This window comes from Crassostrea angulata, chromosome 10 (assembly GCF_025612915.1).
Source record: "Crassostrea angulata isolate pt1a10 chromosome 10, ASM2561291v2, whole genome shotgun sequence".
In the NCBI taxonomy this organism is placed as follows: domain Eukaryota; kingdom Metazoa; phylum Mollusca; class Bivalvia; order Ostreida; family Ostreidae; genus Magallana; species Magallana angulata.
Window position 1 is genome coordinate 47,055,954 of NC_069120.1, and position 16,019 is coordinate 47,071,972.

The 16,019-nt window shown below is 34.6% G+C and overlaps 1 protein-coding gene across 2 annotated transcripts; it reads left to right on the forward strand.

The window, feature by feature from the left end:
• Positions 1–1,993: 1,993 nt before the first annotated feature.
• Positions 1,994–14,246, forward strand: LOC128166541 (transcription factor atf-2-like). Of its 2 annotated transcripts, XM_052831780.1 has the most exons (3): positions 1,994–2,132; positions 2,334–2,404; positions 9,925–14,246. In XM_052831780.1, exon 3 carries the CDS (start codon positions 10,061–10,063, stop codon positions 11,594–11,596), a length of 1,536 nt encoding a protein of 511 aa, XP_052687740.1. In that variant the 5' UTR covers positions 1,994–2,132; positions 2,334–2,404; positions 9,925–10,060; the 3' UTR covers positions 11,597–14,246. The 2 variants fall into 2 exon arrangements, with proteins under 2 accessions (XP_052687740.1, XP_052687739.1); XM_052831779.1 differs by lacking the exons at positions 1,994–2,132; positions 2,334–2,404 and adding an exon at positions 2,516–2,920.
• Positions 14,247–16,019: the final 1,773 nt, after the last annotated feature.

A 16,019-nucleotide genomic window follows, 5' to 3' on the forward strand; every position in this document is an offset into this window, starting at 1 on the left:
ATGACCTTGGGAAATATGATTTTTCTTGGAGAAATAAATCTTCATATATTTCCCTCACCATCATGCAATAAATGTATACTGTTGAATTGTTGTCTGAAACAGAGATGCTTATACAGGGTATATATACTAGTGGCAAAGCATGGCATATTACTGATAAGTCGTGCAATGATAGTAAAACGTTGCAAGATAACATGAGACATGTTGAGCAACAGTTTCATGGTCACACAACAACTGCGATTCATCTTTCGACCTTTAAAACTCGTGCATTACTCTTGCGAGTACACAAAACGTTGTAAAATGTTCGTACAAATGTTCGTGTGTTGCACTGCGATGATTTGGATCGCATTCGGTCGCGTCGGAATAGTGTGCATGTTAGACGTGATGCGAGCACTAAAACGCATGCAACGAATGCGAGATGAGAGAGCTCGTGCGAATCTAAAAAAATCCTGTCGCAAAGTGTTGTAAAGTGCTCGTGCGCAAATTGTGAAAGGGGCTTTACTAGCGTAAACATGTTTCAGGGGGTATTAGTATGATCCCTAAATCATATTATTTACTTCAAACTACAAAAAATTGATATATCCGCATTTGAACCGCAATTTAACTGTGTACGTGAAATAGGCTGACATACGTGAGGTAAAGCATGGCATCTGGCTTTATCACGTGCTGTTCAGTTATATAAAAGGATAAATTAAATGACAACGTGCCCCAGCCTCTCCGAAATGATACACATTAGCAAGTCACTGAGAGGGGGAAAACATCAAACAATCCTGTTTAACACAGAAAACATTATTTTCCTTATGTTACGTTAATATATTAGATAACACTACAAATGTCACACCTTCATTTATCTTTCATCGCTCGATATTTAGCGATTTTTTTTTCAACACCAAGTTCCGCATCCATAGTCACATCAATACTGCTCAGCACCGATGTGTTTTAAACGCTTTCAGCGGTCATTTGGGGTGAATCTTAGGTGAGGTCCTTGAGATATGATAATACCGCAGCTGCGCCTGCGCACTTGTTCCCTTTACAACTGCAGTCAACGTCATGCATTCCTCTGTTTTATTATATTGGGGCGACCTTAATCGACCGCAAATCTCCATTTTCTCGCCAGGGAAAGAATAAACAAGTAAAAAAGTTTATCGATTGCCGCTCATCGACACTGAACTAACAATCTTTCTACTAGCCCTTGCGTTTTAGAAAATGCAGGAATGATAGTTGGCTCAAGGAGTATACAAATATTAAAAGAAAAAACGAAACATTTATAAATGATATATAAGAAGGCATTATTCACTAAAGTAAGAATCTAAAGCATATTGATAGCAATATAAAGATAGAGCAAATTTGCGTTGCTATGGAGAAGTTGATATTGATCTGTTTCTGTAAAACGCATGAATGAAGGAATGAATTTAGATCGTGTCCAGTGAGGTCAGCGGGAGAGTGAGGGCGAAGAGAATGTTACCCTCTGATTGACCCATCCACCACACAACCCCCCCCCCCCCCCCGAAAAAAAATGAAATGAATGCCACCGACAGCTGTTTCTAGCAAAATCGGTTATCTATCCGTATACTATAGTACGTACTACACATTATCGTGTGATATTTACAACATTACAGTTCATTTACAAGCATTCTGTTTTTTCGCATTTACGCCTATGCAAAAAAAAAATAAAAAAATTAGTAAACAAGACCGAATCAGGTTTTAGTGCATATAGGTAGTTGATCATTATATCTCACTGCATGATTGCACGCATGAATCATATTTTATGAATGAACAGAGTGGCGGCCCGCTATCGCCCTCTCTGTCTTACACTTTAGAATACTTTACGTTGTTCCCCATTGTGTTCCTTTATCGCGGATCAAATTCAACAGTTCACAAAAACAAGCTACGACACATCTATCCCAGTGGGGATGACACGCAACCCCTTTTGTATTCCCAAATAATTGACCTAGTTCTTATTTTTTTACGATGTATTAGTTACGCGCCCATTATATAATTTGTATGCGCACGCATTTGAATTGCCAGGTCACACAAGCAGTGCTGAAAAAAAAATCATGGCTCCGAATTGGGAAAGATACGATAGGGGATCCTATGCGACCTAATGGCGTTGCCTCGGATGACCTTTAAAACAGGTAGAAAATTCTTTTATAATAAGATGGCCTCGGTCAACTTTTGTTGTCCAGTCCGAGTCTTTGTTGTTAAAACGATCTGTTTCCCGGTTATATTTGTTGTCCTCAATCTAAGGCCAGTGAGGTCACGTCGGTTCAACTGCAAATCACGTGATCCGATATTTTTTGTCCTCTTAAGCATTACATAATATGTTCTTTGGGCAGATTCTACCTCAGAAAGCCATGAAAATAAGTCCTTCTCGGGCAAGGATACAGAGTGCTTGAAGCAGAAGGAGGTGAGATTATAGTTATTTTTAATTATCTTTTTGTTTGAACTTTTGGCCTGTGTTTTTGGGGTCACGATATAGTGTTTACTTACTTACGATGAATGTGTTTTACATGCGAGTCAAGAGTGTATGGCATTAGTTGATACAGCTTCCTTTTGGTGGGTTTGATTTATTGAATAATGATAAGTCCTTCACGTGGGATTCCTTTCATCGATATGTATGACAGTGATAAAAATAGCCTTGCCGTGGTGCAGCTTTACTAACTAGAGTATTGTTTTTGAGACATACTTCAGTACTGGCGTAATTCATCACGTGCAGTAAATGTAAGGCCGGGTTATCTCGAGGAGTAGATCAAACAAAACAACCTTGCCCTTGCAAATTACATAATTCTTTTGGAGTATTACGTAAATCAGATTTGTTCGCATAAGTTTATTGTAAAGTCTCCAGAAATAAGGCACATTTGTCTATGGCCTGCTTCGTAAACACACCGATATTGTGGGAACAGCGATCAATCGAGAGAAGAAGGTAAGTGATTGTGAAATTTCCTTTAAAAAACATTGTCATGGATGTGATGTAATGATTAATAGGATCATAATTCATTTACGTCATTTCTGATACGACCCATATGGAATTTTTTCGTTGAATAATTTGGAGTTAATATTGCGTCCTTTTAATTTGCGACTCTAAGTTCACATGTTTTTGATTCTTCTTTAATGCACGTTATTGCTAATACAATGAATTTTTAAACTAAGATTTTATTAGCCCGACTTTTTGTCTGGCATTAGGGGTTAAGTATATGTAATTTGTCTAAGTATGTTAATTTTCTTTAGATTGTTTTTATTCCTAACACGTGCCATAGAAAATTCAGCCAAGTTTTTAAAAAGTTAAATCCATTATTTTTTCTTTGCAATTAGTGCAGGTTTAAAACCCTGCGCCGTGTTTATTCATCTGTACTGCGATTTACAAAACATAATCATAAATATTACGTATATATTTCAGTTCATGAACTCGTGTGTTATGGACTTTTTAAAATATGTAGGAATATGTCTTTACGTTTTCTCGTAAAACATCGCAATGAAAGTTTATATGCTTAAAATTTACCACAGGTGATTTCCACATTTTTACGCTATTTTAGAAGTTTGCATTCATTGTCAGCTAAAACGGACAGATGTGCCTCGATATCCACTTTCAAAATATCAAAAAATGGAATAAAATAGAAATAATTGTAAAGAACAAACAGCTAGGGCTCTTGGAGTCATTCTTTCTTCTAAATGTCACACTTGAAAGGAGGCTTAGAAACAAAATACGATCGCGAGAATGCTGACCAACGGAGGGAGAGCTCTCGCGACTCTTTGACCTTTCTCTCTCTTTCTCGTTAAGACTTTGTATTTTTCTTCTGTATTTTTAATGATTCGGAATTTGCAGTAAATTGAGTTGCTGGTCTGTGAGTAGCAGCAGAGTGTACTGAGCGAAGGGGAGAGGAGACGGGCGGTCGTGTCCTCACGGTGACCTTTGGCCTGCTAACCAATGCTCTATCAATGATAGAATCACGCTGCTCACTTACAAGAAAAGATACTACGATATGTGTACAAAAAATTGCTTCTTTCTTTGTTTTTTAGATATACAAATGTACACGTTTTCCTTTAATTCAGTACTCATTAGTAATACATTTTTATTCTTTGTTAAAAAAAAAACCCCTAAAGTACACACTAAATATTTTTTTCTCGATTTTTTATCTGTAAAACTTGATTGATCGTTTAGCATTTATTCAATGATATCTTTAATAAACTGCAGGAAATTACAAATAATGTAGGCTAGGTAACTTGTAAATCCATAATTAATTAGAATGCGTTTCATAGATATATTACAAAATGTTTGGTGTAACATTATGTTATGTAAATGTGTAATTTATTCAGAGCTATTTTTATGGGACACGAACATTATATTTTTTAAAGTTCAAGCACGAGAAAGCAGATAGTGTGTTTTTTTTATTTCAATGGTTTTTATTGATTTTTACCGGGAGCCATTCCAGGCTTATGAAACAACGACTTTTGTGTAGCTTACATTTTGTAACTTACTAAGTATTGATGCGTTATATATCTCCATTTGTTTCCTTTTGAAAGCATTCTTCGGGACGCAAACGAGACCATGCATAACAAATCCGCCCGTATATGTTTAAACTAAATTGATTTTTCCTTGTTCATTCATAATCAAATGGAATATTAATGTAACGATGAAATAAATGAAAATCATGAACAATTAACGCAAGATTTTAAATTAGTTATAGGGATGCTATTGAAAAATATATGTTCAAATGCAGTTTGTGTATATCCAAAATAAGTTGTTAAACATATAAGAAGAAACAAAACCTTCAAATGTTTTTTTTTTTTCATTATCATTTGAAAAAGCTGAAATTTACTTTAAATAACTGCTGTAACTGGTGCAAAACCACGGTGGAAGGATTTTAAAAGTCCTCATTCGCGTTTCATGATACCGAGAACAAATCACGTGGCGCAAAGCCTTTCATCATTTGCATCCCACAACACTGGAATGCAATTCCATGACGCAAGGTTTTCGTTAATTTTATCCGCATCCATCGATACACTTTAAACGCAATGATTTTGTAATTTATTCGCGTCCCAGGATCCTTTGACGCAAACATTTAGTCATTCGCGCCACACAGGGTATACTAGGATAAGAGGCCAAGGAGCAAGAGCTTACAGTAGAACGGAAGTAAAATTTTCTCTCAGGGTGAATTCTTTTATATTTCTTAAAGAAAGAATATTTCCCTCTACCGCCCACTTTTGAAATTATTGTTCCTAGTCCTATATTTTTCACTATAGTTTCGCGTGACCTTTTACAGATATAAAACAACAACGAAATCTTGTATCTTTAAAGCAACCCTCACAATTTACTTAAGGAATTTTTCTTCGATTTAAAAAAATCGTTCTTACTGATGGATATGTTTTCTGATGGACATGTTTTGTGTTTTTCATCGATCGGTATTAGATTTATATATTCAAATCTTTTTTTTTTTATATCTTTATACCAGAGAAACGGCATCGGAAAAAAAGTGAAATAAAAAAGATATCCGATTATCCGTATTTCGAGATGAAACAAAAATAAATAAAGAAAATGTATATTCATTCGTTCATTTGAAAATCAATGGTGTAATATATTCGCGATCTGGGTTAGCTTTGCACTTGATCTCGATGAATATATAATGTTCATTTATAATACATGTTTATCTTTTTATCAAGGTTGCGCGCTCATACTGTGACACAGAGATGCATAGATGTAAACTCAGTTTTCCTAGTATTGCTGTGTTTAACATATACTGATAAATCATCAGATGTTCCTCTATATTAATTGTTCACTTTTATCTATAGAATTTTGAATCTTATGCTAGCTTTCTTTGACTGAAATTATTCAATAATGAATCTGATTATTAGAAACTAAATTTCCCAGAAGAAGTAAAAGCATATTTTGCATGACACGATTTAATTGAAATATTTATTCGAATTATTTATATTAGCCGAAACGTTTGCCATTGATCGAATGGCACTTCCGATTTTAATATTTTGAAACGTTACATCGTCTTTCATGATTCAATATTTACATTAACAAAAAAATCAATCCCATTTTGTGCGGCTTTAAGGAACAAACTAGACCATAGCTTATATTGCCTGAATTAATTTTTTCACTATTCTGAGAATATCATTTATTTGAAATTATTTCTCTTTACGAGAGATGTAAAGAGAAAATTCCTAATTCTTTTGACCTTTACAATCGTAACTTAATAGGAAAATGACGAATTGTAAATCTGTAAATCTTGCAACATTTTTGCCATGTAATGCAAAAATGTAACTGTTAATCATAAAATAAACAAGGGATGGGGAAAATTGAATTTTAAAAAAAAATCTGTTTTATCTGGTTGGTAAACTCAGCAATACAGTTGTACACATGCATTGTTTTCGGAGATTAAAATGAACCGACCATTTTGTTTTCGATCTTTTGGTTTAAAAATCCATGGCACCCGCCTAAGGCGCGCTCCTGCATCTGGTCCCAAAATATTATTCTCAACAGTTTGGGACTGACGTCCATATTTAAGCAATCGTCTTTAGAAATCATGCATCTCATTGCCTGAAATTAATAGTCAAACACATGTTATCACATTAGCAATTCTTCATAGAAAAACCACATACGTCTAGTTTTTTAAGGCATATTCTTTGAACAGACTGCAAGGAATATGATACATAAATACAAACCGTCACGAAATAAGTGCACGAACAGACTCGGCATTTCTGAAAATCTCAGGATGACAGCTGATGGCAGTAGTAATTTTTTCATTAAAAAAATTGATCTTGTTTTTAAGTAACTTTACATTTAGATTTTTTAAAGCTTTATTTATAGATAGGTTTTCAATACATGCGAAACATCGGCTTTTTAGGGCAAAAGGTACTAAAAATTATTTGTGTACAGGTCTTATTTTTGTTAATTCATTACTAATTTCTCTATCCTTAAAAAAATCCCAATATCGATTCTTTAATGCAAATATATGCAAAAACATGAAACATTGATATCCTGAAATACAATATATATGTAATTTTACCTCCAAAGTCACTCAGATGAACTATTGCAATGGGTCTTCGTCCATATTAAAGGAACATTTATAAACAGTTAAACTTATGACCATATATACTACACCATGGCTTCATGGGCAGACCAAATAAGCAAAAAAGCATTATTTTCGAAAAATTTCTTCTCTACTTCCACACATATTTGAAAGAAAGTAAATGCATGGTTAGGATGTCCATTAAGCCCTCTATCAAAATTTTGAAGTTCATGGCCCCAGGAAAAGGGGTTCAGGCCCTATGGCGGGGCCAATATGATTAGATGACCATACAGTGAAAATGTATTAAATCTTCGAAAATCTTTTTCCACTTCCATATTCATTTTAGATAATACTAAATGCTTGGCTACAATGTCCATAAATTCTTGTACCGAAATTGTGAAATTCATGGTCCCATGGTCAGTGGTTCAGGCTTTAGACCAGGGATATGGCCATATGGTTAAAAATGTATTATATATTAAATAAATTTTCTCCACATTCACAGCAGGGGAAGATAAACTGAATGCATGGTTATAATATTCATGCAGCCCTCTACCTAAATTGTGAAATTCATGACCCCTGGGAATGGGTTCAGGACCCTTGGGTAGAGCCAATATGACCACATAGTGAAAATGTATTGAATTTTCTAATATTTTCATCTGTTTTTCACAACCGTGGGAGATGAAATAAGTTATTGTTTTTATGTACATATTGTCCTGTTCCTAAATTGTAAAGTTCACTGCCCATGGGGAGTGGTTGCTGTTTTTTATAAGGGGGGGGGGGGTGACAAATATGGCGGTTTAGTAAACATGTATTTTTTTTAAGGTCAGACTGTAGCACTTTGTCCTCCTTTAGCAATATTATATTTTTTACTTCTACTTAAAAAACAACAATTAAGGTAAATTATCACATGGCCATATCAAATTAATTATGTGTTTTATTCTAGGAAATCTAGGAATCTAGTAATATGTTTTCTTTTCTAGGAAATCTAGTTACTTTAATTTCTTGTGCATTTTATGCTTGTAGAAATGACCCGCATGCATGAGTGGAACTGAATATTCTAAAAGATTGACCATTAAAGGTCTGCATGTCTCTATCAAAAATTTTACAATGTTTGTACCCTTGAGCTGGGGTATATTTAATCCGAAATTCCTCCGACTTTCGCCCCCCCCCCCCCCCAGCCCCCTCACTCCTTTATGCATAAATGTTTCTCAAACATCAAGGTGGGGGGGGGGGGGGGGTAACAGTCTCAGGTAAGGGTGGCCGTGTAAACCTGTAGGCATCTTGTTTTTTCTACGGAAATTTAATCTGCAAAATGTACAAGGCTAGGACATAGACGAATGAATTATTCTAAAAAAGCTATAATTTTACGTTAATTTTGCCGCCATGGAAGAAATGACATTGATTCTAAAAACAAAGGAATGTAAATGCTATGACTTCCCGCTAAATTTGCTTTTATTTTGAATATAATTTTCGTATTTTCAACCTCAAAATTTTAATATTATAAGACTGACATCTGTTCTTCTGTTTTAATATAAATTTACATTTCAGTGTACATTGAAAAGAAGCAAAAGTTTAGAAAATAATGATATTTTGGAATTGTACAACGATAATTGCCCAGTTGAGTTATAATGTAAACAAATACAATAAAATTGGAGATTTGTGAAAAATTGCTTTGGTTCATCGACTGCCCGAACCTGTGATTTTCATACGTTGCATTTTGTTGGTCTCAACAGAACCAACTAATTTGTGGGACCTGATATGTAATGATACTTCAAACTCCGCAAGATTGATCCACATATTCCACATGAAATCCAAATCTATAGCAGGAACAAATAAATATCCGGATATTTTATTGATATCTAATATTGCCAAGGATCGGAGATCGCTAAAAGATTTATTTTTACTTAAAAAAGAACTTTAAAATGTTGATAATTTTTAAATATAACAATTGTTTGGTATGACACACATTTCTATTTATAATAATATCTTGTGTTTTTATATAGAACTTTTCTTCTCCAAAATGCTTAAATATTCTCAAAATAGGTATGCCAATCAAGTTATAAGTTATGAAATCAAATTTAGGACTAAGAAGTCTGTAAAAGGTTCAATAGTAAACATTAATTTTTTGCTCTAATAATTAAGATAGAGGAAGTAAATTTCATAAATTAAAGTCCTTGTTCATTATTCAAAGGAAGCTGAGACAAACCTTGCTCAACAGGAGAGCTGTATAATGTGTTTCCTCGGCGTAAGTGTTAGTGTGTCATTGTTTGGTGTTATTGATATCTCCGGTGATAAAATTATCTTAAAATTATTATAAATCTGAATAATGCCGGACTATAACGGGCTTTAACGAAATCAGTCCTCAACATCTACACAAAGCCTGATGAAGTCTGTTGATCTTTCGTAACAAACCTATCTTTGCAATGCACACCATTAAAGGTGTCTGATAAATATGTAAAAATATGACACCGTTGCTTTTGATGTGTCATTTTACACTTTAAGGAAACCAAAATTATTTTGCGTGAACATCCTTCATTCAAAGAAAACCATCTTCATGTCTTAAGTCTTTCTAATATAGTCAGATATGCCCTACAAGCTTAGAACGCTCCTCTAATAACTGTGTCTCGAGCTGCCCTTTCCTTCCTCAATATAGGGCAAACTTGGTAGAAATTGTTCCGCCTTACCAAATGTAGCACATTACATGGCTTCTATTCTTGGTTATGCAACGCATTGTTTGGCTGATCATGAGCTTATCATCAGCAATATGAGCACATATCATACATGAACTCTCCAAACATGATACTAGTGTCTTAATGACCTGGAAAAGGGGAAAATGTATTTTAAACATTTAACCTTGAAGAGCGATTGATCCTTAAATAGAAAGCCATAATATTTATTTTTTTTTTTTTTGCAGGACCGGATTAGAAGCAGCATTTGCGGACGGAGAACTCAGGGAACTTATATACAAAGAGCGCAGAGAGTGCTCTTCATATAGTTATGCGGACTTTAACTCTGCAGTTAGAATTGAGAGAAAACAAGAATTAGTGACAATGGAGCAGGAGGATCAATTTAATGAAAACGCTGATTCTCTTGGAAGTAGCTCAGACACAAACTCACCAAATCCTACCTCGAATATACCGACCTGCATCGTGGCTCCGACCGCAAACAACAGATCATCGGACAAAGGTGCGTCCAGTGACGGTTCCAATCCGTATATACCATCGAGAAAACAACGTGAATTCATACCCGAGAACAGAAAAGATGACCATTACTGGGAAAAGAGACGAAAAAATAACGAAGCTGCACGCAGATCCCGAGAAAAGCGTCGGTTTCATGATGTAGTCTTAGAAAATAGAATAGTAGAACTAACTCGAGAAAATTGTCAGGTAAGGAATGAATTGTTTGCAATTAAGAAACATTTCGGCATACCTCTAAACGAAACATTTGATATTAACGAAGACAGTAAAGCACCCGCGTCTAAAACAAGGGAGAGGTCATTATCACCTGTTTCCAATCATCACGCCAGTTCTTCGATGAACATGGCCTACCTATCAGCAGCCAGAAGTAGTGGGTCCATGCTTCACGGTGCTCAACCGCCGACCATGGTTCCCATGCAATCGTCCATTCCACTACCGATCTCTCTACAAGGAAATTACAACTCTAAAGGACCAATGTCATATTTTATCGCGGCCGTTCCATCGCCTGGAGCCCCGGATACCTTCCAGAGCCAGGTATCATCAAATTCTCTCACTTCACCTCATATGCAAGACAGATACCCGCAGCAAAGTTCCAGCGCATCAAATAATGAAGAATTAGGCACTAGTAGAAGAAAACTTTACCTCTCAGGGGAATCAAACGAAACTCAGGGTCGTCAATTCAATTCCTCTCAATCTACCTCACAATATTCTCCTCCGTATTCTTCAAGAAACATTCAAAAAGCGACCGAATCTAACGCCTCCTCTGTTAAGGAAGAAACCGTTCCCCCCTCAGATTATACCTCGGACGATCATACCCAGGATGAACCATTATCTTTGACTGTACGAAAACGTGGGGACAGTTTCTCAGGTAATGAAAGTTCTGTATCTTATTCATCCCCAGATAGCCCCGTATCACAAAGTCCACCAACGATGGCATTACCGCACAAGCTGAGACATAAAGTACCGATGGACTTTGGGTCTGCTTTTCAGGGTGCAGTCTTTGATCCCGTTTCGAACGGACTCACACAGCTTTCAGAAATAGCACTCGCACAGTCTGGTCCTCTGTCCCTCGTCAAGAAATCCAAGCACGACGATTACGACTCCTCTTCAAGAAGTGGGCGGATGAACACGCGGTCACTCATTGACCCGAAATATGCCGAGAGACGCCGAAGAAACAACGAAGCTGCTCGAAGATGTCGAGAAAACAGAAAGAGTTTAACCAAAATGAGAGAAGCAAAGTCCAGCTATCTGGAAACAGAAAATGGAAAGCTCCGACACGAGTTGGACACTCTCCAAGAGGAAATGAAGCAGCTTAAAGACATGATAGATAGAAAGAAAACGGTAAAACCGGACCCGGCGGACGATGATATGCCGGAAGAAAATAAATGAAACATATCAGGCGATTATTGGTTAAATGCTGGATTGAACAACGGGTATCAAGTTAGATTTGGCAATGCTAGATCATTTAGGTTATTGATTTGTTTGTTTGCAATTTGAATATGTTCGTTCTTATTGGGACATTTATTTTAATTATATAGTTAACTAGATACTTCATGAATACATTTATGAAAATAATGCAGATGAAGCTAATGTGATGTGTTTCCGCAGCGTAAAGTCTTGAGGTTATTTACATATAGAGTATATATAGAAACATAAGCGATGAAATGCGTGTTCGATTCTACTCCTGGTAAACCAACAGTGCTCTTTATTTTATGTTTACATGTTTGCGGGTTAAAATATTTTCACAAGTATTCTTAAATTTTCAGGTTAAGAAAAATGAAAAAAAATGGAAATTTGTTAAATTTAATCAAATATTCTTAAATCCTACCTCTGGTATGCCGGGTCCAATTCGTTTCTTATTCGGACTGGAAAATGATATTTGAAATCAATCAGGTCGCTTTATTACGGGTGTAGCCATTGTAAATATATTTTGTTTTGTGATTGAATGTGTGTATGCTTCACTTTTTCTTCTTCTAAAAAATGTTTATACACGTGTGTGGTGTATGGTGTTAAACTTTCAAGACTTTGTTTTCTATTTGTTTACTTTAGATGTTTTAAGTACTGTATTTCTAGAACGTTCGTGCATGAACAATAGACAAAACTATTCTTGTTGATTGAAGAAAAATTCAATTTTGAAAATAAATTAAACAGATTTTTACGATCTAAAAAAGTGAATTTTAAAAAAAACTTGTATCATTCTGCTTGAAGTTACATGATTTATTTTTGTACTAAAGTTACCCGCAGAATTGTATACTACCTTACCATGTACACATGCTATTGTAACAAATGAAGAGAATTTGTATTTCATTAGTGCTAAACAAAGAAGTGCCATATAAAAATCTGCCATACTTTAAAAGCATGTGCTTTCCCTCACGTGTCAGGTTTATATAACAATCTGTTCCTGTACGCACCTTTAAAAGGATTGGGAAAGTGTGACCTATATACAGCGTGCTTTTGTTTTATTCATTAAAACCTCCTTTTAACTATAGTTATTTTTATTTTTAATTGTAACGTTAAAACGATTTTATTTTTACATGTTGCCATCCGTGTTTAATTTGGCTCAGAAACATTTGATTATTTCATGTTGTAATGTTTTTTCAATAGTACAGGTACAATGTGAGCATTTTATCACGTGTGTTTTGAATATTGATTGATTATTAATTAATTAATTATCATAGTATTTTGTATTGCGAATCCAATGTTATAAGTTGACGTTTTGATTAAATGAAGTTTTTATTGAACAAAATGCAGATCAAATCCTATTTATAAGAATAAAAATGTCAATCAATTTCTATTTTGTAACATAAAAATTAATGAAAAAAATTTGCAACTTTGTAATGTTTTAGGTCTTAAAAGACAAGTGCTTATGTGATTTTTCGAACTAGAAAGTTGTTATGGTATCAAGTTGAAGAACATATAATGTATTTCTGACTTGCGAATATTTTTTGGTTTTATTGTGCCATCATAATCTGTTGTATAGTGTTTTGCCATTCTGACATAATAGTTATTTGTTAAGGTAGGTCTCCTCTCTCTTTCTTTCTCACATTCTAACAGTGCTGGAGTCTAGCGTGCGTGCTATTTGTATATTTTGAACCATTTTAACAAGACCTTGGACTTTCAGTAGGACGTAACTATCTATTTTTTGCGTCAAAACAAGTTAAAAATGACGTTGGTTTCAAGCGAAATATTCACCGATTGCATAGTCTTAGCTCAAAAGCTAGACAAATCTTGTTGATTTCAAAGAGCAATGGCCGAGTGGCATTCAATGAAATAGACAGGCCTACGTCACATTGCTGTTTGACACCACTATCCAAAGGCCAAACTCTTGTTAAAATGGTTCTACTTTACATGGCTAGTAAATTTGTTACTGATGCTGTTTAAACTGCTTGATCAAAGGGAGACAAAGTCTACTTTTACACTTTACAACTTTTGATTAAGCCAGTGACGATATGTCTTTTTGTAGTTATTTGCAAGTGACAAACAGTGGTTGAGGTGTTTTTCTCCTTGATAAAGAGTAGGAATGTGAACTAGGCTTGTATGATGCTGTTTTTATTTTTACCTCTGCCCTTTGACATTGTAATATATGTACATGTAGTTCAATAAGCAAATATGATTTTAACATATACATATAGTTTTTATAGGTAAATATACCTGAAATAAGATTTCCATATGATTTTGATATAAACATAATGCAAATGAGACACTTTATTTTAAGCAAATTACACGTGTATATGATTTAGAAAAAGTTGAATTTGGTCTTGTTTTCATGGGTACTACTATTTGTTAACTAAGAAACCGTCATTCCGTATACTTTTATTGAAAGATTCTCCGGAACTACCTCCAAAATTATCAGTTTGTTTTATAATGCGCATGAAGTAGATATTAGAAATTTATTTGTTACTAAAAATAGCAGAATTTACAGAGTCTATTTATGAAGTGTGTTTTTTTTTCCTTCAGATTAATCTACCTCATTCTCTAGTTGAATGCTTTGTTCTATATCATTTCAGAAATAAATACAGCTCATCTATATAGTGGAGAATTGTTTGTTTTGGTTTATGCTGTTAAGAAATTACAAAGTACATTTTGCAGCAGACCTTATGGCGAAAGCAATTACTTGGGGTCATTAACAGCTATTCTTCCAAGCTCATCATCACCATGATATTAAAATCTTCCTCAATTTTCATCGGATGTTATTAATATCAGTAGGTTGATGAGCAAACATATTACATAATACTATTTTTGTTTTAGTTGTATAACATCAGTTATGACTGTATCAGTATTAATTGTACCTTGTACTAGAAATAACACTTGAATAGAGGGAGGATTTCAGAAGTGATTCATAGGAAAAGGTGAAAAAGGAAATATAAAGTTTAAACAATACGTCAACAACGACAAGCTCATTTAAACGACAAGATAACTTAGGAGGGTTGTTCGGCAATTATTGAGAGAACACGGATATTATGAATTTTGGAGAAAATCGGCATTAATATTGAAGAAACAACAACAAATAATTGAACAAAGTAATAATACAAAAGTATTTAATATTTTGTTTACGACGATACATAAAGAAGTCGGTGATCAGGGTATCCAGAACTGGCATAAACTCCCGAGATTAAAAATAGTAAACACCTACTTACTAATTGTCGGTAGATGACCTACAGATAAATGAAATATGAATGATATATGTCAATTTTGCCATTTAATATGACTAACTTTTTTGAAAGTTCCACTAGAGTTTGAGTAAAATAAGGAGTACAAATATATTTACTAAGCAAAAGAAAAATGACTTCGACGGTAAATAAATTTGGCGTCAAGGCGGCGCAGCGAATATATTTTAAATTGGTGGAAATCTCGGAAGACTGCTATTGCTTAAACAAAAGCTATACGATCTAAAGGGATCTAAAGCTTCAGTTTTTCGTCCTTAAAAGGACTTAATATTAAATACTTTTTACACACTAGCCGATGTCAACAGCTTGACTTTAGGGTAGAAATTATAACTCGATTTTTGTTTTTACAAAAAATCAGGAATGTAGAGAATATGTTAACTTTGGCATGTTAAAATTAAAACAAAAAATGAGGAATGAAGAATAATTCTAATTTCCGTTTGTGTGTACGGTGTTTAATAGATGGGAGCAACGAGAAGCACATCTCCGCTAGCCAAGGTTTTCTGAGGAGCGGTGCGGATCAGAAACCTTTTGCTAGCGAAGATGCGAGAAGCGTTAAAATGACGTTTGCGGTTGCTCCGGGTCACTGGATGAAAACAAGTTTGTCAGCTTACCAAGGATGATCTCATGATTTCATGCACATTTTGGTTAAATCTTTCGGTTTATCTCTCCCCCCAAGATAATAATAATAAATGTGCCAGAAATTTCCGAACATCCCTCTTATGCAGTTTATTTTCATCTTTGTTTACATCCTTTTCTAAGGCTAATAAATAAATTCATTGTACCTCTCAAGTAGTGTTTGTTTAAAAGTTATAAGGAAGTTAACAAAGTGACATTAGGTTCAGTGAGTTAGAGTACGACATAGAAATCTTAAAATGGTTGTACAACTTGTCCTTAAATAACGAAAAGGCTACAATGATACATTTCGAACAATTTTTAAATCATCCCGAAAATAAGACGCATATTATAAAGGTAGAGTTTGTGTGGAATACGAGATTTAACATAAATACGCCGATTTAATTTGCACCTGATCATTTCATCAATGTGGATCCCACGACGTTCATTTGAGTTCTGTAACAAAGGTTTGATATACACAAATATGAAAAGCTAATATCATTAACACTTGGTCAATATGTTCCTATTTGATC